Here is a 23,068-nt window from a genome sequence, read left to right as displayed (position 1 = left end):
CAGAGCCCGGGCGGATTTTAAAGCTGCAGAGCTTTGTTTCTGGGGAAGCCCTGGGAGGTCAGCGCTTCCCGTCGCTTCTAAAAGCAAATTTAATAGAGCAAAGATCTGTCACTTTTGCAGCGGTTAAAATAACGATTCCCGAACTATGTGCTGAAATGAATATATACAATGTCTTTATGTTTTTGTCACGCAATAACTGTGGTTTTTTTATCACCTCAAAAATGTGAGGTTAAGAGATAGAAAGCAAAGGACAAAATTATAGCTGCACAGCATGGGAGTGCAGTCGCAGAGGGGAAGGGAGGGGAAGGGAAGGGAAGGGCAACTCCCAGGAGCATGCCCATATTGGTGACAGTACTGCTGGGATCTGCCTTCACCAGGCAGCTGGGCAGCACTGGAGCAGGTTATTTAGGGATGTTACAGAATTTCCATCCTTGAAGGCCTTTAAGACTCAGTGAGGCGAAGCCTCAGGTGGCTGACCTGATCTGGTGTTGAGGACTGCCCCGTTTTGAAAAAGAGCTGGGCTCCTGGACATCCTCTCCCAACATTGCCATATTTTTAGGGGCAGGAACACAAAAAGAGGGAGAGGAACCAGCACTACTACTGGTAAAGAATGTCGTGCGCCTCGTGGCAAGGGGTTTGGCTTCCCTTCCACAGAGTGCAAAGTTTTGGTGAATTAACGCTTCAAACATAGCTAACTGCTGGCAGAAAAAGTGTCTGCTTTGTCTCGGAAGGTGTTTACAGTACCTCTGCCATGTGTCAGTGTGTTCAGTTCACAGAACATGCAGATTATGTCAGATTCTTACACTTTTCCTGACAGCTACCAGGGAGGTAGAAGGTATAGGTTGTCTGCTGTGCTGTATTTTCTGCAAATAAGTCTTCATTTCCTGGCTCACTGTAACTACTGTATGATCCCAGTGATCTTGTCTGCTAAGAACAGCTCTTACCTATTTTTCAAAGTTTTTTCAGTAACACGCAATACCAGATATTTAGTAAAAAAAATGAGATTTCAGTAAAAAGTAAAAATTCACTAGATAGATAGAAAGAATACATTTTTAGGCTCCAAATAAGACTATGCATCAGTAAAATGAGAAAAAAGGCAGTAAACTTTTACAAGAAACTCTTCTTTTTAGAAGTCAAAGTATTATACCCCTTGAAAGTCTCCTTGTGTGCATAAGGCTTCCTTGTTCTTGGCTCTGTCCGCTGGCACATGTAAAAGGATCCTCTGTTCCGATTTTATTTTTCTTAGTTGGCTGTTCTTCAGCTGACCTGGACTGAAATGAGAATGGTTTGTTGTCCACTATCTTTTCTACAAGTGTCTTAGTTATTCTACTTTTATGTAGTTCTAAAAACAAAATATTGACAGTGTTTTTCATTGATGGTATGAGAACAGTCACGTAAGAAAAACATTAGGACTCTATCAAACAAACATAAGATATTATACCTTAGGATAGTATAAACATTAATAGGAAGAGCCTATGTGTTTAGGCAAATAAGAACTTGAAATGTAATTTTAAATCTTCCTTTTCCTCTGTGTTGCAATACCGATTGTTTACGGTTTGCTTTCAGTTCCCTGGGACTCCGAATGTTTTTCTTTATATCAGGCAAAGTCAAGGCTGTCTAGCATCCAGAAACGTGTAAGTTCAAAATACAATATAGAGGTCTGCAGGATATTTGATTTGGTCCCACAAACCAAACTTTATGCATCAACAAGCATCTATGGATGAATCTTCGCATTACCAGGAGCTAAACATTTGCCAGTTGATACAATTTTTAAAAGCTTTTAAAGAAGAAATTAGCACTAATGCTTTCTTTTTCCATCTTTTTCCAGTTGTAAAGGGAACATCTCACTACGAGATCCCTGAAGGCTAAAGGCAGGTAGGTGTAAGCAATTGTATCTTTACTAGGATTTATGTGATTTTGAATTCTAGCTACTTTCGTTGTTCATACTTTATTACAGATGTTGGATTTTAGTTAACTTTATAGTTCAGATACTGTGCAGCAATTATTTGGATTCTGTGATACAGTATCGTAGTGCCATAGTGATTTCAAACTGCTTTGGTTTACCATTGTTGCTTTCTCGCAAGAGAATAGGTAGAGTGGTTTCTAGATTTTACATACATCAAAACTGCACCGTAGGCAATTCCAAGTCATCTTTTAGATCATAATGTTAAATTCAAGATTAATGTGTATGTTGGTAAACTACATGATTATTCAGTGGAAATCCACATGGAATGATGCAGGTAATAATGATTTCAGAGCAATCACAGTTGCAGTCCTTGAGGTATGAACATTATTTCATATTTCTTTATATATAGTTATTCTGAGAGTAGATATGTCTTTGGAAGAAGAAGACAAGAGAGACATATTTTTCTTTTCAAAATGGAGATGCTGTCAGTAATGGGGAAAATGATGTGGTTTCAGGTTTTCCACATATGGGGAAAAGTTATGGATAGGAAAGGAAGATGACGAATGCTGTCCTGTCTTAGGAAAAGAAAAAATTTCCTTCAGTCTATAATCCTAAAATTTCTCTATAATGGTACTCTTGGTAATCATACCCAGCTGCATAAAAAAACCTCAATTTGTCTATTTCTGGTATAATTATTTTAATTCATATTGTACTACTTTTTTTTTTTTTTAAATGAGATACACTTGTGTTCCATGCTTTTAGAAAAGAAATTACGTCCTTAAACTGTTGAAGATGTTGCATTTACTCATGAGGTTTTCAAGTTCCTCCCTCTTTGTACTGGCATGTATAGAAGATTCTTCTATTTAATTTCTTTGGGTTCTTTATCACAGTGCTTTTTCTTTAACTGACTGGATTTTAGATGTTGCGATTCTACTATGCTGATTTATTTCTTTGATAATTGTTTTAATTACCCTGGCTTTTATTGGTGTGAAGGAGGAAGCAGAAAAAATGCCAGTAGTGGGTTTTACAAAGGGCAGAATGGAAGCACAGTATGAAATCTGTGCTCCCGTTAACTTCTAGTTTGGGTCAAGCGTTTAAGGGATGGGATAGAATGTGCAGAGCATTTGTTTTTTAGAGACACAGTAATATACATGTAAGAGGTCACAGTAACTTCCTTGGCTTATCTGAGAATCACACAAAAATCAGCAACATTTTGGCTCAGGAACAAAGGCTTAGGTGTAAATTGTAAGGGGATTGTATTTTGGTTCATAATTTTGTTTTGGATGAGATTCCTTTAAATAGTTCATTTGAGTTGGACATCTGGAAGCCAAATTCAGGATTCGAAAGATCATATTGTGGTCCCACCAGATGGCACTCCCAGACGTGGAACCACTGCCTCATGGCTGGGGTTGCTGCGCGCTTTGAAACGAGCGTATCCCTTCTTTTCCACTGTAGTTGCACTCTCTACAATATGTTGTTCTGTTTGCAAAAACTTCTCTCTTAAATTGATAGCTTTAGATGATAAATTAGCAAGTATTCCTTTAATCCCACATTTAAACATATTTTTAAACATGTACGTGTTCTAGCATTGGGTTATCTTTTTTAAATTAATGGGGAGTACTATACCACACACATAGTATATGGTAAAGCAAGATACCCAACAAAATGGCAAATACGGATCAGGCACAGCAGTCCTAAATGAAGAATAAAGGGAGACTAATATCTTAAAGCTTGTTGAGTCTTTTTTATTAGTCAAGAAAACTGGAAAATGAGGTTAGAATAGCAAAATTATTTTATCGATTAGTTACTAAAAATTATAAAAAAGCATATCTAATGAAAAGCCTAATGTGTACACCATATTTCTGGTTATTGAACAAAGAACTGCTGATGTATTTAAAGAACACCGTGAAAATAATACAGCTAATACCAATAGACTGAAGCAGAAAATACATTGCATGATTGCTAAGAAGGAAAGTGCAGGCTTTGTTTTATGTAAAAGAAGCTTAGTAAAAAGCCAATCTATTTTTATCGCTTCATACAAAAGAACAAAATTGTTTCTCCATTTTGGCTTTGGAAAAACATGGAGTGAACGGATCCTTTGCCGTATCAGATTGAGCCTTCTATCTTCTCTTCAACTTCCTTAACATGGGATGCAACAACTTTTCCATCTACCACTTCTTCAATAATTGTCTTGATCTTTCTAGTTTTGGTAGGATCTAGACATCATAAACAAAACAAAATAAATATTTATCAAATTATAAAACAGAGCGGCATGTGTACATGAACAGTTACATCCTTTTCCTTTCAAATTGGCTTCTTGTTATAATGAACTCTATGATGTAGTTAAACAGAATAGCATGTATTATTTTATTTATAAGAATGACTTTAGAAACAAAATTTTACTCAGTCAAGTTCTACCTACCCTGAGAAGAGTCCAGTGATTGTGTTTGTGATTTGGACCCTGTCAAGGACGAGCTTTCAAATGTAAGTTCCTGTCCTGCGGTCCTAAAAGTCAATCAGAGATACGCAATATTGCAGAGTGTATGTCAGGATCATGAGAAATTCCCTTTTCATGTTGGCATTGATAGATTATTTTAAATACTGAGCAGAAGGGTTCATTCTCCTCAGTTAGAGTATATCTGTGTTATTTCACAATCATTGTATGTCTTTTGGTGAATGTACCACTTGTTTTTACCTCTTTTTTCCTGAAACGGATGTTGCTACAGAAAATAAAACCAAGGAGACATTTTATGTAAATCAGTTGCTTACACAAACTCGCCATCAAGCAAGCGACGATAGGTTTCTATCTCCATTTCCAGGCGAGTCTTGATGTCTAGAAGTTGTTGATACTCCGCATTCTGGCGCTCCATATCAGCCCTGACCTGAAACAGCTGAGACTCCAGATTCCCAATCTGAAGTTGCATTTGTGAAAGCTGAGCACAGTAACCGCCTTCCGTTTCTGCCAAAGTGTCTTCAAGGGATTTTTTCTGTGTAAGAAGGATATTAAATAATCTCTGATTGGGGGAATAAAAAGATCTTTACAGAGACAAAGCTAGCTGAAATAGTTTAATGGGAGTAAGCATAGCCTCATTACTTGGAGATTTTTATTTTTTTCTTGAAATATCAGTTTGAAAACTGGCCTTTGCTGCTTCACTGAATGTGAACATAAAAGTTCATCTGCTTTATAACATGCTACTTGCAATCCAATTATATATATTACTGCTATTTAGGAACTAAAAGAATGCAGGAATTAATAGGATATAGGTGCAAATCTTAAATCCTATAGGACAGTTTAAGATCTAACAACACTTTTGAAGTTGGAAAATTTACTCTGACTAGCGAGCAGCTTCCTTAGAACATACCATGGCAAGCTGAGACTGTAGTTCAATTTCCAAGCTCTGGAGAGTCCGTTTTAAATCTGTGATCTCACTCTTTCCTGACTGAAGCTGCTCAGTATTGGTGGAGATTTCCCTTTTCAGCTCCCCACTCTGAAATGACAAGAAAGAATAGAGTGTCATTTTACTGTTCCAAATATTTAACTCATTTTTACATGCATTTCACTGAATCTGCTATCTCTGGTTGTTACTTTTTCATTGAACCATGCTTCAGCCTCTTTACGATTTTGCTCAGCAATGACTTCATACTGTCCCCTCATGTCATTCAAAAGCTTGGTCAGGTCAATTCCTGGAGCAGCATCCATTTCAACGCTGACTTGGCCAAAGGCACTGCTCTGGATGCCCTGAAGCTCCTGGAGAGATTTAAAATAAAGAAAAGTTTCTGTTAATAAAAGGCAAAATAGTTCTACCAAGAATATGTGTAAAGAAATATATGGGATATAAATTCTGTTTCAACAAGAATCTGTAATGTGTGCATATTTCTTTCACTCTTTCGCTTAGTAAACTGGAAAAATAACAGCAAACAAAACAAATAACGAAAGTAAGGAACTCCTATTGGCATAAATAGGGGGATAACTTGATATTGCACAATTCCATCAGCCTTGTTATGAATTCACAAAGAAAAAAAAATACCTCTTCATGATTCTTCTTGAGATAAGCCAGTTCTTCATTCAGGCTTTCAATCTGCATCTCCAAATCAGCTCTTGTCAAGGTCAGCTCATCAAGAACTCTGCGCAGACCATTGATGTCAGCTTCCACACTCTGGCGAAGAGCCACTTCATTCTCATATCTGTAAATGAAGTAATTACATGGTTAATGAGGTCAAATGCAAACTATTACTATGTACTTATATAGCTTTTAATATGAAATCTTAATACACATAATTCTTATAAAATTGCTTAATAATTATGTTAAAGTATTCTACAAGGAAAGCGATTTTTAAGTACAAAAGAATTTTTTCCTTAAAATATTAGTAAGAGTTTTTGTAATATTAAGATATGCTTACTTCAGTCTGAAATCATCAGCAGCCAGTCTGGCATTATCGACCTGCAAAATGATTCTTGCATTGTCGATAGTTGCATTAATGATCTGGAATACAAACAATATTCAGAGAATTACATCGTAGCCCAATGGCTTTGCAGCTCAATACAGCTATTTACATAACTGTATTCCTAAACACGATTATAATATTAAGTGTAATTAGTTAGACTCTTGTGTAATTTACTATGAAAATATACAGGACAGATTTTCAGCTTCTGCAAATCAGCATGCTTCCCTTCGTGGTGGAACACTGGTTCGCATTCTATGACTAGATAGTTTATAATCTCTGAAGAACTTGCCAGGTAGTCAGTCTGTCTTTTTCAGGAACTGAATTTGTGATGTAAGAAATATGAAACTTATTAAAATTTAAACTTTGTAATCTACAGGAGTTTGTAGAACTGGATTGCATCACTGCCTTCTCCTTTATTCCAGCTAGTCAAAGTCACGCAGCGTTGTGTGATATAGCTACAGAACTGCTGTTAATATACCAGAAAAATTCAACACATGATACCAGTGCAATGTGACAGAGGTTATTACAAGCATCGGTACTGTAGAATAAATTTGCTCTTGGTTTCTGAAAGGAATTTGTTATTTTTATCCAATATATTATTAGGTGAATTACAAATATAAAATACATTCAGTACATTGCTTGGCTACCTTGTTTCGAAGATCTTCAATTATAGGGTAGTATTTGCTATAGTCACTCCCAGATCCAGGGATACCAGTGCCAGGGCCGTTTTTCTCATACCACTCGTGGATTTTGCACTCCAACTCAGTATTGGCGTCCTCCAGAGATCGTACTTTGTCCAGGTAAGCAGCCAGACGGTCATTGAGGTTCTGCATAGTTTCTTTTTTTGAGCCAGAAAGAAGGCCACCATCCCCAGCACCAGCAGTGCCAAAACAACCTCCAAAAACAGATCCTGAGCCACTACCAAAGCCACCTCCAGAACCAGTGCCTGAGCTGCTGCCAAAACCACTTCCAAAACCTCTGCCAAAAGCACTGCCTAAGCCACTTCCATAGCTACCACATAAACCACTACCAAAGCCGCCACCAAAGCCACTACTTAAGCTGCTCCCAAAGCCTCCACCTGAGCTGCTCCCAAAACACCCACTGAAGCCAGAGCCTGAACCAAGCATGGAAGCAGCACCAAAACCTCCGCCAGACCCACCACCAAACCCAAGTCCACTGCTACCAAAGCCTCCTCCACCGCTAGAACTAGACATTCTCAGAGATCCCCCGCCAAGTCCACTCCGAGAAGAGAATTGCCGGGATCCACCACTTGTGCGCACAGAAAGGGCCATGGTGCTCAAGGTGCCCTGATCTATTTTGCTAAGCGTACAACACAGAGCGAGGCAGATCAGAGGACAGTTTAACCTTTATATAGGGAAGGCAGTGGGTGTTTCAGTAGTAGTCCCCACCTCCTAGGAAGATCTTTGATTTTTTCTGTCTCTTGTTTGGAGGGAAGTTAGTTTAGTATGGCCTGACCAAACTACTTGATATGTGCCAATCTAATCTTGCCAATGGGAGTGGAAATCTGGTGCCCTCCAGGTATTTGCTGTATGAGGGGAAACGGGTGGAGTAGAGTTGAGACATTCACGATAATGTTTTGCCATGTGGAATGGAGCAGAAAAATTTCTTTTCACATTTAAGTTCTTGCTAAATAATTTTTTTGTCATTACATATTCATTGCTTTCTTGGTTTGGGGCTATTATTATAGAAGTATGCTTAAGTCAGTGGAGTGATCCCTTTCACATCGTACTTCCCGGTGTGCATGTCAAAAATGTCTTTCTTTTCCTGATACTTTTCTGGTGTGAACCTCTGCCAGATTAGTGCTCCCTGCATGTTTAGTAAGACGTAAGAAAAGTGATCAACAAAAGCGTATGAAGAGGCATATGGACATTCAGTGATCTGCAGGTTGGTCATTAATATGAAAACATAAATATACTTGATTATACCAAATATAATTTGTAATTGTGTTTTCTGCCCTAAACCTTTCAACATTGAAATATCTCTGTGTAGTATGTGTAGCCTATACCAACAGTTTATACTTTTGAGCTGAAAACTGTCCACTGTTTCTTCTAAATAGCTTGCTATTATCTCAAAATAAGGAAAGTGATTTCTGTATTTTGTGCTTTTTATAATACAAATCTGAAGATCAAATATAGCTCTTTGGATTGCAAGTTTAGGCATGGAAACCCTTCAAAACCAATATACTTATCTTTTGAAGTTATTTTGGTAAACAGAAAGTTGGTTTTTTCTCAGTCCTGGCTTGACCTAATTATATAATTGGACTTGTCAACTGAAATGTATTAATTTTTAATTTTTCTACATCCAGGATCATGGGTGCTTTTTCGGGCAGAAATGTATTATAAGCAGTAGATCAAAGGTTTAAGTAAAGCATTTATGTAGAAATGAATTGATAGCCTGGTATCAGTGACTCATGATAGTGAAAGCAAAGGATTATTGTCTTTGGCAGCTGTTCATGTACAGTAAATAACACACTGGACAGGTGAGGTTTCAAAAGGAAGAGTTTTCTGTGTTTATGTTGTCAAGAGGAAAATGTGGACTCCTTGGACTGAAGATCTGGGTGTGGCATGGGAGACTTACCCTGTATGGGAAAGGGTGCGTGCAGGTATTGGTGGAGAAAGGTTTCATAGAGTCGGTGGTCTTTATTTCTGAACTGAAAGGCAAAATATATTCTTATGGATAAAATATCTTTGCTTGCTGTAGTTGCTGGTAATAGAAACATTCACAGAGAGTGAAAAATAATAAAGAGGCGTCTTCAATTTATTTATTTATTTTAATTTATTATGAAATGCGAATTGACACTTCTTATTTATTTGAAAATCAGTTCTTACTGAAGTGAAGCTGCATTACATGTGAATGATAGTTCAAGTTCAGAAAAAGGTGCACTGAATCAACATTTAAATGCATTTTTAAAAACAAATCTACTCTAAATGTGCTAGTACATAAGAGAAAAAATAGATTGCTAAACTTTGGATTGCAATTAAACTAACATATTTGATAGAGAGTGTATCATCTGTATCTGGTAGATTCTCTTTTTTTATGTTTTGATGAGGTGTCCATCAAGGTTTCAGAAATAGCATCTCTCTTCTAAAAACTTTTTATTTATTAATATGTTGAAAGTGTGAGAAAACTTAAGACACCACATGTTGAAGTGATCTGTATGAAAAAATGAAGAAAAAATTCTCATAGTGCTTCAGAAGAGTCCATTACTATCCAGAGCTTGTTAAGCACACGAGCAAGTTTTGTCCCCTGTCTTCATCTAATGACTTTCACCAGCTTGGTGCTTTGAAACTTCAGTAGTAAACATTGCTTCAGTATTTTTCTAATTTTAAGTTAGAGTATTTTAAAAGCTATAGTAAATTCATGCTGTAAGTCATTTCACTTTGTAATTTTTACTGAGCAAGTTTTTTAATGTAATTTTAAGGCTCTGATGTAAGTAAAAACTAATACTTCAGTTTTTTTCTGTCTTGGAAACACTAACATGTTTATAACAGGCTGATTTGGTCTTTTTGTCATCAAGGTGTTTAGTCATGTATGTAAGTAAACCCCAAAACTTATACTTTGTAACTTAGTGATTTTTATGAACACTCCCACACGCGCACCAAAAAAAAAAAAAAAAAAAAAAAAAGAAGATTGTTTGAGATTTGATAGTTTGGCATTTTTCAACCCTTCTGGTTTTTAGGGGGAATTAGATTGGATTCTTTATAAAGCTTAATCTTTCAGTTTTGGCATCAGCTCCGAGAAGCCCAGAGGCTGTCTCCTCTGGGCTGGTGCCATTTACAGCTTCTCTTCAATCTCTTTGATCTCAGAGGAGACAACCTTGCCATCAACCACCTCTTCAACAATTGTCTTGATCTTCTTAACTTTACTTGATTCTGGTATGAAATTGAACAGAGAATTAATTAAATGCAATGTATATTGACAGAATAATATTACTGCAGTACTAGCCGCAATTCCACCAACGAGAAAATAGATAAAGGCATCTTTGCAATGCACAGTTGCTGTGAAGTAAACTTGGGGTATACAGGATATGGTTTCTCTTCCTTTGAACATCCTGCATGTTACCCATAATACTATAGTGGACATTGTGTTGAATAACTCTATCCCTCCTGATAGTTTGCTTCAGTTCAGCACAAACTTGTAGACCTAAAACCTAGGAATAGTCTGACAGTGAAATGGGTATTTTTGCTATTAAACTAGCTACTTTATTTAGGAGCCTAGTCTCCCTGTGTAGTCAGCAGAGAGAAGCAGATGCTTCTCAAGTCCTCCAGAGGGGAAATCAATAATTCTCTGTCATTCTTTTGGTTCTTTGAGGAGTCTGTGGTTTTACTTTGGGCACCTGAATTATATACATAAAAACAGGCTTTGTATAATCCCTATAGGTTATCTAGTCATACAGTTGATTGCTTTCTTGATGTAAGATTCCACTGGTTGATTATTTGCTCTGAAACTGTGTTGTTTTATATCAGGCTACTTAGTTCCATAACATTTCAACAGGCAGCCATCAAAAAATAAGGAAGTTGGTGTGACATACCTTTTTCAAGCTCTGCTGTAGATACATCCACTTGGAAATGTCTGTTAAAATTATAAATTAAAAAATATAAATACATGGCGCCTAACATATTGAAGAAACATCCTTGTACGTTTCCTGTACGTTTAATCAAGACAGGTAATGTCCTTTCATCCAAGACATTTAACCAGGTGTTTAAATGAGTTTTCTCTGTTAAAGTAAAACTTGTTAAGCATAAGCTATAGGTGAAGTCAATCTGCAGACTCGTTTCTGCAATGCTATGACTTCGGCTCATGCAGGTATGCCCAATCTAGTTCCTGAGCCAGAATAGCTGAACAGGCAGAATCTTGGGGGGAAATACCACTCTCTGCTTGCACCCCTTTCACACATGTCTGCTCTTTTCACTACAGAATATGGGGTACTGGAGTGTCTGAACATTTTGTGTCAGCTCACCTGCACCTCTTCAAATTTTTAAGTAGCTTGGCTACTAGTGACACAGATAGAGCAGAGCATAATCCAGCGCAGGCTGCAAAACTTGCCATGGACTGCAAGAGAAGGTCGATATGCTCTTGCTGAGGGCCTGCTCTAGTGTGACTAGGTGCTGCAGTGTCAAAACCAGGTTAAAAAAAACCTAGCCCAGGTTAGCCCAGGCCTGCGGAAGCTACAGTCATTACAGTTATGGACATGTCGATCCAAAATTGAATTCCTGATGCTTAAGGAGTGTGAACATCTGCCCAGCTACTCAGCTCACAAGGAGTAACAGTATATATCTATGCAGAGGCTGCGAGAGACAAACTCAACCGACTTCCACAGCAGCTTCTGAAACCAAGCACAAACCGCATCCTGCTCTGAATCTACAGTTGAGAACTTCCCCCTGCCACTCCAAAACCGGCTGGAAAGTGGCAGATTTTACGCTTTCACCTTCCGTGAATATAGATGGTATTTGCAATGTTGTTTGCTGTCACGTGAAACTAAACTGACAAGCGAAGTGTATTTCCTCACCCGCTGTCCTCTCCTTCCAGCAGCTGGCGGTACGTGGCGATCTCCATTTCCAAGCGACTCTTGATATCCAGCAATATACTGTACTCGTTATTCTGGCCCTCCATGTCAGCTCGGAGTTGCCTCAGTTGAGCCTCTAAATTGGCAGCTGCTTCCTGTATTTGGCTTAGCTGATAACTATAACGTGCTTCAGTGTCAGCCAGAGTGTCTTCTAAAGACTTTTTCTACAGTCGATGAAAGGAACAGAGATGTGTTATTCAAGAGGATACCTTTTCATGTTAAAATAACGTTTTGATTGAAAAGCCTCTCAGTTTCTATATTTATCCTAATTTATGTTTATAAATTAGGATAATTAAATAATAAGTTTATGTTTATTCTATATTTATTCTCTACTAAACACAATCCTTATTTCAAGTACTCTTTATTATTTACCATGTTAAGCTGGGACTGTAATTCTAGCTCCAGACGCTGAAAGATCTGTCTCCGGTCGGTGATCTCTCTCCTTTGGGCTTGCAGCTGTTCAACGTTGATTGCTACTTCCTGGTTCAGTTTTTCTGACTGAAATGCAAAAATGGAGGGACTGTAAACTGCAACTGGACATGATGGAGGTTCTTGCTGATGTTTAAGTAATTGACCTTACCTGCTTTTCAAATTGTTCTTTGGCTTCTTGACGGTTCTTTTCTGCCATTTTTTCATATTGGTGTCTCATGTTTTCCATGACAGTTGCAAGATCAACGCTCGGAGCAGCATCCACCTCTACATTAACTGAGCCGCCCACCTCTTTGCGCAGTTTGTCAACGTCCTGCAGCAATGAGGATTTTATTAGCATCAGCTACAGGGAACTTTCAATCCTGAATGCTGGAAGCAAATTAAAAATCTACAGACGCAGAAGTAATTCTTAAATAGCACCTCAGGGCAGGATAACTGAATCACCTTGTAAATACTGTTTGGAGCACCTCATGTTAGAACATATTACTTATTTTGTAGCAATAAATGCTATATCATAGGTAAACATATTATAAAAAGTTTATTTCCTCAGGACCAGATCTATGGAATGAGCGTAGAAGTCACGGTTCCCATTTGTATACTTTTGTGGGGCAGCAACTCCTAAACCACAAAATATTCTTAAGGGAAATGTTCACTCCTTAGTTTCTGGAGCTCTTCAGCCTTTGATGCCTAATAGCTTGGATGTCAGTTAGTGCCACACACAGTTATACTGCTTCCAGAAACAATACAAATGCTTCAGTCCTGCACAGCACAGTTTTAAGTGGGTGGCTAGGTTGGCTATTTATCTAGGTTGGACCTTTCTAATACAGTGCTTAAAGAACACATTTTCTGCAATGTGACAGGGAATTTGCATTTTTGAAGTTGGTAGTATGACACTAAGAGGAAAGCTTGGGCATATGCCATATTTGAGATTTTGTTAACAGTCATTCTGAATTTAGGATTTCAGTTTGTGTCTTTACTTAAAAAGGGGAAATAAACAATGGTTGTGTAACATTCCTACCTTTGTAGGTCTTTGAAACTATAAATGTGATGCTAAGGGTGAGGTACAGTTTGAGCTTAGACTCCTAGGAAATACCAAGTACAGATATCCAGCTTGTAGGTATCTCTGCATGAGCCAGAGCTCCTGTTAGAAGCAGAAGAGACCAGAGGGTGTCCCCACTGACCAGCCAATAGGTGTGTGCTCTACAGTGAGCTGAACCACTCTTTGGGCTCTGTTTCATTTACTGTCTCTCGGTTGGTTATAATAGAACCATAGGCACATTCACGTAGATAATATATGAATAGGTACCTAATTTTTCATGTGCTAATCTGGAGCTGAATCCCACCGTAAGTGTCATATTCTTTCAGATTAACCATGAAGATTTCATTATTCCTAGTGAGGCTGAGTTTATGTATGCCACTTAAAAAAAATCTCTCCCTGACAGTGTTCAGCTGCTCTCACCTCCTCGTGGTTCTTCTTAAGAAAAGCTAGTTCTTCATTCACACTTTCAATCTGTGACTCCAGATCAGATTTTGTCAAAGTCAAGTCATCACGAACTTGGAGCAGCCCGTTAATGTCACTCTCGACACTTTGCCTGAGCAGGTGTTCATTCTCATACCTGTAAAATAAGGCTTGTTTTGTGATCATGAAAATGCAGCTGTTTGATGTAAATGTTAGAGTCAGTAACTACTACAACCTTAGTTGTAAAATTTTTCTTTTTATTAAACTTTACATTAGAAAATGTTTACTTCTCAGCTTTGATACCAATAACTAGAAGCTTTCATGAATAGGAGAAGCATGAAAGAGAGTTTATGAAATTATCACAGAACTTACTTCAATCTAAAATCGTCAGCAGCCAGTTTGGCATTGTCAATCTGCAGGACAAGCCTTGCATTTTCCAACTGTGCAGCACCAATCTAAAAGGGAATGGTTGAAAAGTGATGAATCTTTGCACATAAATGCACACTTGATCCATTTCTGGAAATTAATACTGCAGGTGGGCTTCATCTTGCTTAACTTTAGCTGTCTACTAGTCACCTAGGTTCAAGCTAAGTTCCCTGTGAAGTGCATAAAAGGAATGAGGGTTTTCCAAAAGGCAAATGATCCTGTCATAAAATAGGTGCCTGAAATAGTTGGGATGAACTGCTCTCTGGAAGGGATCTGCTTTTAAAGGATGGGAGACGGAACTGGTGAAAAGTAAGAGGGGAAAGATTTAAGGAAGTTCACTGGAAACATAATTTGACAAATCCATCAGCTGATTGCTGTGGGATTATTTTATTGTTTATAGTGGTAATTTACTATTTCAAGTAGTGATCTATTGTTTTTTCTGAGCATTTGGCAGTCTTTTCTAAAAAAACACTTTGAAATCCACAGATGCAAAACTATATTTAAATATGTAAATGACCATCAGTATTTTCACTAATTAAAATTACCTAAGGCAAATAGGGTAGAATTATATAATTTTGATTCAGAAATTTTTCATGTATGAGGTTGCTCACATCTGCAGACATATATTTAGTATTACAAATCTGTCACTAATTTGAATGTGATAAAAATAAAGCATTTATTTTTCTTAGCTGAGACAATTGTAATTTGGAAAAGTGCATTTTCTACAATAGATTATTATCTATCTCCCCAATAATTGCAATTCATGTATTTATAGATGGCTGTATGATATCTTACCTTATTTTGGAGGTCTTCAATTGTTTTAAAGTATGAGCTATAGTCACGCCTTACGTCTGTGCTGTTGTTCTGATACCACTCCTTTATCTGCTTTTCAATCAGGGAGTTTGCCTTTTCTAGAGAACGCACCTTCTCCAGGTATGAAGCCAAACGGTCATTTAGATTTTGCATAGTTGATTTTTCATTGCCAGTGAGCAGCACATCATTACCGGTAATACTAAGCTGGAAGTTCCCACCGAAGCCTTGTCCATAGCTGGTGCTGGTAGATATGCGGGTGCCGTAGCCACCAGCTCCCCCATAGACGCTGGGTGCCTGAATCTTTTGGATGGCCATTTTCCTGGAGCTTAAACCACTGACACTGGGTGCAGTAGGTTGGAAGCGGGTGCTTGTACCCCACTGAAAGCTTCGGTTAGAGAATGCCATTTGTGTTCTTTGTCTTCTAAAATGAAACAGCTAGATGTACACGGAGCAGCTGGAGTGAAAAGCAGTGTGTGCTCTGTAAACCTTTATACTGTGTTTCAAAGAGGAAGCACAATAGTCATAAATGCCACGTATGTTGACACATAATGTAACTGATGTCAGCACAAATAGCACACGGCATATTGCCCCCACGCTCCCTATAATGTAAGGGGTTTTCATCTGTTCATCTGTGTTTGAGAAAAACTCCCCAGGTAGTTTGGCTTGCTTTGTTATTATTTTGAATAAAAGATAAAACACAAATAAACTGTTGAATCATTTATAACAGTGTACCTGCAGCCATACTCTCTATAGTCCTGTTGAACAAACAAGTAGATTCTTACCCCCATGTGCAGTGTATGAAATAAAAATGAGTTGACTCTATGTGACAAGAGACTTAAAATATTTATATTTGCAACCAGGTATATGTTTCTGTCGAGTAAGCAATAGTGTGGGCCTCAGGACAGTCTAGAACAGTGTATAAATTATTAGAAAGGAGGCATCTGTAACTACCATGTTAATTCATTTTCTAGTAAGCACAAAACAATATTCTTACTCTAACTGGAAAGTGAATGTTGTTGTAGTTCGCTTGCATTGAATATGCATTCATTCAGTATTAGAAAATGGTTACAACTTGAACTCTAGCTTTCAATACAGTTGGAATTAAGCAGAAAGAGTATTGCTTTGTCCATAAATAAAGCAATAGGAACAAGAATATTGGAAATCTTCATTGCCCACTCTATTTCACATATGAGATGCTGAGGTTCATAGAGTGACAGGAGGCATTGAGATCAAGCTTCCAGCGTAACTAGCTTCCAGCCCTGCTGCGTGGCTGAAGTTAAAGCAAAACAAGTATCCCTCCTGCCTCGTCAATATTCTAGACAAAGAGACTGCCAGCTAATGAGTTCCACTCCTGGGCGCTCTGTCACAGATCCAGGTGTTATGTTCATTAGCAGGAAATCAGCTGCCTTTGCTCAGTGCATGAAGAAACCCAACAATCCTACTTCTGATTGTATGGAGGTTCCTAAACTGACTATGGTGTATACTTTTGATACAGAAAATGCAGAGATAAAATGGAAAGCAAGGGAAGAAACGGATTGCTGAGGGGGTTATTAGTGTTGGAGGAAAGCAGGTAGCAGGTGTGCATTGGGACAGTACGTAGGTGTAGTTCCTTGGGGCATTGCACTGATGGTACCTTAGTGTATTATTAATGTCCAGCTAGTCAGGTAGAACAATTAACACATATTGCTTGTATTAGTGAAAACAGCTGCTGTACATCCTGATCTTCAACCTTGAGGCAAGGAAATTAATGAGACACTAAGCTTTGGAGGCATTAAACTGTATATTGGAAGCATCTTCAGGTTTCTGAGAACACCTAACCTGGGATATCAGGGAATCAGTATTGCTAAGATTTTTAAGTTACCGTGCTACAGATTAGTCTGAATAGTACTGGATGAAGGCAAAGAGTTAAGCTGTGATGTATAGCTATTCTGAAAATACGCATCTTCCAAGCCAAAGTGATCAGCGTTCAGGGCAGAACTTTTTTGCAGGAGGATGCTGTGAATTGTCTTTGGACCTTGAACTTCTTTGGGTGTAACTGATAATGAAAAACATTTATGACAGTGGAAACCAAAGTACACTAGCCATATCATTTGGACTGTCACTATAGAAACTCAAGGTGGGTCATCTTTTGTTCAAAAATATTCAGACTGTGTAAGAATTGATTGTGTTAGTAGGGCAGAGCTTACACCTTTAAAGCTGTAAGAGGAATACAGCAAGAGATTCTGCTACAGTTATATCTCTTGGCTATATATTTCACTGCCTAGATCTCTGACAGTATTGTATGATGGTCTATTTAAGAGTAAACATTCTGCTTTTTCTTCTTAGTATTTATTAAAATTAGTTTCTACGTTACCTTGATGGTATTTTTTCTAAATGTCACTTGAAGATTCCATTTTTCCTTTTATTGAGTAAATGACAAAGGTTATTTGTTAGCTTTCATGTTTGCCTACAAATGCAAAAAGATGTCATCGAAAGTCTAGATGGGCTTTTGTGGGTCAAATTCTCAATCTTTGTATTCACAACTATCCCACCTCTGTATGGAGAAGCAGCTACATAGTTTAAATATCAAAAGCTAATTGCCTTTGTTGTTAAATTATTGTCAGGTGTTTGAAATTTACAGAAGCTGGATACTATTTAGAAATGTAAGAATAACCTAAAAATACATTTCAGACTGATAGAGAAGTAAAATTCACTGATACATAAAAATTTCTAAACTTTTCTCTAACTTCACCTTATACAGTGCTCTGAATTAAAATGGACATCAGGATTAAGTCAGACGTTTGCGTTGTGTTCTGGCTCTGCTACTTTAGGTCCAGCTGAACCTTCAACAATTACTTTTCTTCCAGAATCCTCTTGACTATTAAGCAAAAGTGTTCAAGGCATATGCAGTTGGAAGCACAGAGCAATAGCATCGTGTAGACCTAGTGTGAAAATACATTGGGCTGAATTTTCTTAGCATTCTTTTTCTTTTCTTCTCCAAATTGTTTCCTGACAATTTCTGAAAATGCATCATTTTATATATGCTTCTATTCCAAAAAATAAGCTGGAATATTTGCAAGAATATTTACTGAGATCAGGATAGGTATCGTTCATACCAGAGGTGGGTTTTGCTCCTATTTTTTGGTTCAATACAGTTTTTTTCATGGAATGTATCTTGAAGGGTTGTATAAATCACTGGAAACTGCAAGAGCGAGCACCGAAGACTGTATCTATACCAGTAAATGAAGCAAAGGCAGGGCCCATAGACTGGCTGAAGGGCCGGTGGCTCGTCATAGCTCACATCTCCAGAGCTGTACAACTGTCAGCCAGGAGTGGTCATCAGCCTCTGCTACCTCTTGAACTATGCCCAGGTATTACCTGGAAGAATATGGGCTGCCTTATTTTTAATTTTTTTAAATTTTATTGGTTGTAACAGTAAGTTATCTAAATAGATGTTGAGCAACTTAAAAATACATTATCTGATATCTGCAGTTTTGATCAATGTTACGGAAGTGCTGTTAACACTTTGCTGACGCTTTAGCTCAGCAGTGCAGTTGCCAGCTCAGGACACAGTTGTGAATACTCCGTAGAGGACAGTCTGTGGATTCAGGTGTAACACTTCCTTTAGTGACGTGCTCAGTTGGAATGGTTTGTGTGTAGTCATAGTAAAACATTCATAGCAAGACTAATAAATTGTTTCATTTCATGAAGAAATCTCACCTGTGTGACAGAAGTTTAATGTATATTAGAGAGCAATGAAGATAAGTCATGCAGGGTTATGATAACATGTGCATGCCATTTAGTATTACTCACCTTTACTAACCAGTCATGGGTAACCAGTCTTGAGAGTTCAAGGAAAAAAGACACACCCAGCTTTTGTTCTGCATTTATGCTGCCTCTAGGTGGGACCTATGCTTTTCTTTTGACTGACTTAAAGATTTAAATAAAGAAAAGTCTTTTAGCTCAGTCTTCAGTGATGATCCATTCTAGGAGTGAAATCCAATGCCCATTTATTAGTCCCTGTAACTATGTTGCTGATCACAGTTTGGATTTTGTGTCATAAGAATTTGAATCTGAAAGATCTCTTACAATACAGTCCTGAAAGGATTTCCACTGTACAAAGTGCATTCAAGGAAGAGGAATTCCTTGTTCAATACTCCAGACATATTCCAGTATTCAGTATTTCTGTGTCTGAGAAATTCCCCTCCTTCTCTTCTTAACCTACTTGCAAGAAGAGTTTACTTCCTGATTTATGCCATGCAACTGGTTTACAACCAGGGAACAGGTGTAAGATGAGCCTTCAGGGGAAAATCAGAGTAAATTTTTAATGTAGGTGTGAGCCAATAGCAGATTTTAAATTAAGATTGTTCTGAATGAGTGAAAAAAAGTACTTGGGACAATTCTCCACCCGGAAAACAAACTATCTTTGGATGATTTGTTAATGCAAATGCTGCACCCTTGAAGACTGCTCTCTCCAAAGAGTAAAGATGTTTTGTGTTTTGCTGAATGTGATCAGACAAGAGAAAGGTCCAGATGATGTCACTAACTCCACTGGATTCACTTAAGCCCTGAACATTTGCAGCACAAGATCTTACACTGTCTTCCTCACATATGTATAGTTTTTCCTCAATTCCTTCTCCTTTTTATCTTTTGTCCAATGAAAACATCTTAATCATCAAATCACGACACCTTATTTCTTTCTGCTTTGAGCTTTTGACCAGAGAAGTAGATTTAAAACATTACTTTAAATAGTATGATACTTACAGAAGCGTTCCAGATCTTGGAATGGTGCGTAAGACAATGTGTTGGTTACATCCTTCCCCAACCACAGGTTGAAAATGAAAGTCAGGAGCTGCCTTTCCTGTCTTAGCTGCTCTCCTCGAATAGAATCAGATTTCAGTGCTAACAATAACAGCTCCAGGCCATACAAATGAACCTTCACTTTTTTCTCCCCTAAAAGTATCATTAATATCAGTTCTAATAGAATCTAAAAGACCACCACTTACGTGCAACTGAGGTGTCAGTGGAATAAGAAAACCAGTAAGCTGGAGAATATCTCACTTAACTGTTTTTCTCTGTTTCATAACGCTGGAATAGTTTGGCAGCCATGAGAAAATATTAACATATTTCTATGATTCAGTAAGCAAATACAATTTTCATGGCCCTGAAATTTTTTGCTAGTTATTTTTCGCTAGCTTTTAAAAAAAATAATCCTTGTGGTTTCAGGGACCTGACTTGTATCACACTTGGAAGCCCCAAACCAGGAGAAAAACTTCTTTTTTTTCCAAGGGTGTAATTGCACTCCGAACTGTCAGGAGTTGCCTGGGCAGTTGCATGACTGCAGCTTTTTGTGAGGGGACCACTCTGGTAAATCATCCTTTCAGTGCGTTCTAGTGACCACATGCCGTACCCTCTCCCTGTATTTGTGTAACCAGAAGCAAACTATGGGTTGCTTGCTTTGTAAAGAGAAGGAACCTGAAATGCTATCCCAGCTTCAGGATCTGTGTCAGGCAATCAGGTATCAAAAAAAAAAAAAAAGAAAAAAAAAGGATGAAAACAAGCAGAAAATACATCTCAGTACGCCCCTTGAGAAAGTTGTGCGCTTCTAGGAGTGTCCATTACTCAAATACTTCAACAGAAATTTCCAGTTAAAAACTGTTCATGAGCCTGAAGAGCCTCGCAGAAGGCCTAGACCTCGAAGGGAGCGGTTCCTGTGGTAATGCTCAGTCATAGCAGTCCCACTTGGACGCTGTTTGAACAGAAGCGTAATGTGTGTATCCCTAGTTGTCACTAGAGGCCACCACATGCCTTCTTAAGAGAGTTAGGTGTGCAAACCTGCGTGTTATTTGCTACAGCTGGAGAGTCCACGCTGGAACCTGAACATGGTTAATGAAATTCACATGTTACATAACAAAACTTCATATATTACCCACTTTTCTGGTCCTATATCCAGAAGAAACTTTTTTTGCATAACTCTTGTGGCCAAATGTTTAAAGTAATATTTATCTTCTCAGCCACAGGCTGTAATTATGAGTTTAGCGTTGTGTATGGCAGTGAGTTTGTAAGGAATGGCAACAAGTATCTATCTTTCTAAATCTTGAAAGATGAGTTTTTGAGGACAGCAGTGTTCATTATCCCATCAAATTATGCCCCTTTCCTTATGACTGATGCTTGAGTATCATGATTTTTAGATAGCAATAAACTCTAGACCTGAAAGAAAAGGTTTCTTTGATTTTGGTTTTATGTTTTTTTCTACATAGCAAGGTTATTTCTGGTGGAATATGTCCATTCACAAAATGTCTTGGTAACTGACTTGAGACTGTTCTGTGTTGAGATTAACTAAGAAACAGAGCCTGGGCACTGAAATGGATTCCAAAAATTGATAATTTGTCTCACTAAGAAGGAATGAAAAAGTGGTTTTTTTCCTGCACCAGTAACTTTAAAATCGCCATTTTCTGTCTATTTACAGCAACATTACATATTTCCTTACGTGAAATTACTCTGGCAAGAGTTGCTTACACTGTTTTTATTGTATGCATTTTATGCTTTAATTTTTTGTATGCATGATTCAGGGGTGTAGATCTGAGCCAAAGCTGGTACTTTTTCTCAAAAGTAGCAGACTAGTAACTTCTATTCTAAAGAAGTACTGTATAGTTTGTCAGCTACTTCAGCTTGTTTGTTTCTCCTTCTTTTCCCTGTCTGCTCCAAGTAATTACTACTCTAAATTGAATTACATTTTTCTCTAATTAAATTATATTCCTCATTTTTGTTGCTTTCTATAGAGCCTAATAACAGCCTATCAAATCAACTCCTTTTGACTTGGCCTTAGGACGTTGGAAAGCAAAAAAATGTACCCCTGAAGTCTAGATAGTTATTGAAAGTGTCTTTACCACAGCTGATGTTATGATTTTATGCCTTTAAGCTTCTGATGCATATTCAGACTTTCAAGAGGCAAATTACCATGTCCAGAAGAAGCAGCCATGCACCTGTTTCACCATCAGGTCATGTCTAGTACTTCGCAGCCATGAGCTTCTATCAGTCCGAACTGTAATACTTTGATGCTTATGTTTAATGTGACATTTTGCAAACAATTCTTTTATGCCAACGCCTAGATGTGTGGCTTAAGCAGGTCATTTCAGTAGAGTCATACAATTAAAAATATCTTAAAAATGCAACTTGAAAAGAAATGAAAAATTTTACTGAGGAAGGAATTATGAGGAAGCAGTACCTAGTAAAAAATTACTTGTGGTTTCACAGAGCCAAATGTACAAGTGGAATCAACAATTAAGATGCTTTTGCTGTATAATTCAGGACGTGGGGAGGACAGGAGGGGTGCAGGCCTCTCAAGCATTATTCTTTCCTTGCTTCCCTGTTTATAGATCCTTCCCTTTTCTAAATGATTCATACAGAGGAACAGGCATCTCCCAGCAAAACTTTAGAAACCTTTATAGGTCAGGGTGTGGACATTGTGAAACGTTTTACCGGCTCTTCTACCTATTCTCTCTGCTTCAATAATAGCATGCAAACAGTGTTTTTAGCAGTGTTATGAATGCTAGATATGCTTTTTTTCTCTTTTCTCTCTGAAATGACTTCATTAATTTTGCATCTGTATTAACAAGGCAGGCAGAAAGCAAAAATTTTGCATTTTACAGAAATGTCTTGTTCATAAATAAGAAAGAAACCTGCCAAAGTGTGGCCACATCACCAGAAAGAATGTGTGAATAATAGCACAAACCATTACTGCATTACCTCATTGCAAACTTCTTCCAGAGGATCAACAATTCACTTACCAAAGCTGCGTATTGTAATATACCTCAATAAGTTTTAACATTTCTACAGGTGAAATGAGTTATGACTCATACACATTCTGGAGTGCATTCAAGTCTGTTAGAAATCACGTTGGAGGATTATTTAGTGCAGGACTTCCTTAAATGGCAGGTGAAACTGCAAGAAGTGATTTGTGAATGCTGATGGTTTCAGCCTCCTTTTATAGACTGTGAGTTCCTGTGTCTTATTAGTTTGC

The 23,068-nt window shown here is 37.8% G+C and overlaps 2 protein-coding genes across 4 annotated transcripts; both read right to left on the bottom strand.

The window, feature by feature from the left end:
• Positions 1–2,790: 2,790 nt before the first annotated feature.
• LOC104252552 (keratin, type I cytoskeletal 12) lies at positions 2,791–7,644 on the bottom strand. Its single transcript, XM_059830157.1, has 9 exons — positions 7,000–7,644; positions 6,308–6,390; positions 5,935–6,091; positions 5,493–5,654; positions 5,269–5,394; positions 4,676–4,893; positions 4,329–4,411; positions 4,024–4,122; positions 2,791–2,882 (listed from the first exon to the last, which is right to left on the bottom strand). The coding sequence occupies exons 1-9, from the start codon at positions 7,642–7,644 to the stop codon at positions 2,791–2,793; spliced, it is 1,665 nt and encodes a 554-aa protein (XP_059686140.1).
• Positions 7,645–10,147: 2,503 nt separating this feature from the next.
• LOC104252342 (keratin, type I cytoskeletal 20) lies at positions 10,148–15,471 on the bottom strand. Of its 3 annotated transcripts, XM_009818607.1 has the most exons (8): positions 15,049–15,471; positions 14,200–14,282; positions 13,828–13,984; positions 12,520–12,681; positions 12,312–12,437; positions 11,883–12,103; positions 10,905–10,945; positions 10,148–10,245 (listed from the first exon to the last, which is right to left on the bottom strand). In XM_009818607.1, exons 1-8 carry the CDS (start codon positions 15,469–15,471, stop codon positions 10,148–10,150), a joined length of 1,311 nt encoding a protein of 436 aa, XP_009816909.1. The 3 variants fall into 3 exon arrangements, with proteins under 3 accessions (XP_009816909.1, XP_059686363.1, XP_059686362.1); XM_059830380.1 differs by lacking the exon at positions 10,905–10,945 and having other exon boundaries at positions 10,148–10,279; positions 11,885–12,103; XM_059830379.1 differs by lacking the exon at positions 10,905–10,945 and having other exon boundaries at positions 10,148–10,305; positions 11,887–12,103.
• Between the last annotated feature and the right edge of the window lie 7,597 nt (positions 15,472–23,068).

The sequence above is a fragment of the Gavia stellata genome, chromosome 28 (genome assembly GCF_030936135.1).
Source record: "Gavia stellata isolate bGavSte3 chromosome 28, bGavSte3.hap2, whole genome shotgun sequence".
NCBI classification, from domain to species: Eukaryota; Metazoa; Chordata; class Aves; order Gaviiformes; family Gaviidae; genus Gavia; species Gavia stellata.
The sequence above is the reverse complement of the archived record's forward strand: the minus strand, read 5'-3'. Positions and strand labels throughout refer to the sequence as shown.

What these genes read in the sequence shown, in the direction of transcription:
- LOC104252552 (XM_059830157.1), bottom strand. Translation starts at nt 7,644, where the DNA reads ATGGCCCTTTCTGTGCGCACAAGTGGTGGATCCCGGCAATTCTCTTCT. An exon ending in AAGCATGGTTCAATGAAAAA is followed by an intron (nt 5,395 to 5,492) that starts GTAACAACCAGA and finishes TTGTCATTTCAG; the next exon opens with AGTGGGGAGCTGAAAAGGGA. An exon ending in TTGCTTGATGGCGAGTTTGT is followed by an intron (nt 4,412 to 4,675) that starts GTAAGCAACTGA and finishes ATTGACTTTTAG; the next exon opens with GACCGCAGGACAGGAACTTA.
- LOC104252342 (XM_059830379.1), bottom strand. Translation starts at nt 15,471, where the DNA reads ATGGCATTCTCTAACCGAAGCTTTCAGTGGGGTACAAGCACCCGCTTC. An exon ending in TTGAAGACCTCCAAAATAAG is followed by an intron (nt 14,283 to 15,048) that starts GTAAGATATCAT and finishes ATTCCCTTTTAG; the next exon opens with ATTGGTGCTGCACAGTTGGA. An exon ending in GCTGCTGGAAGGAGAGGACA is followed by an intron (nt 10,306 to 11,886) that starts GCGGGTGAGGAA and finishes CTAGTACTGCAG; the next exon opens with TAATATTATTCTGTCAATAT.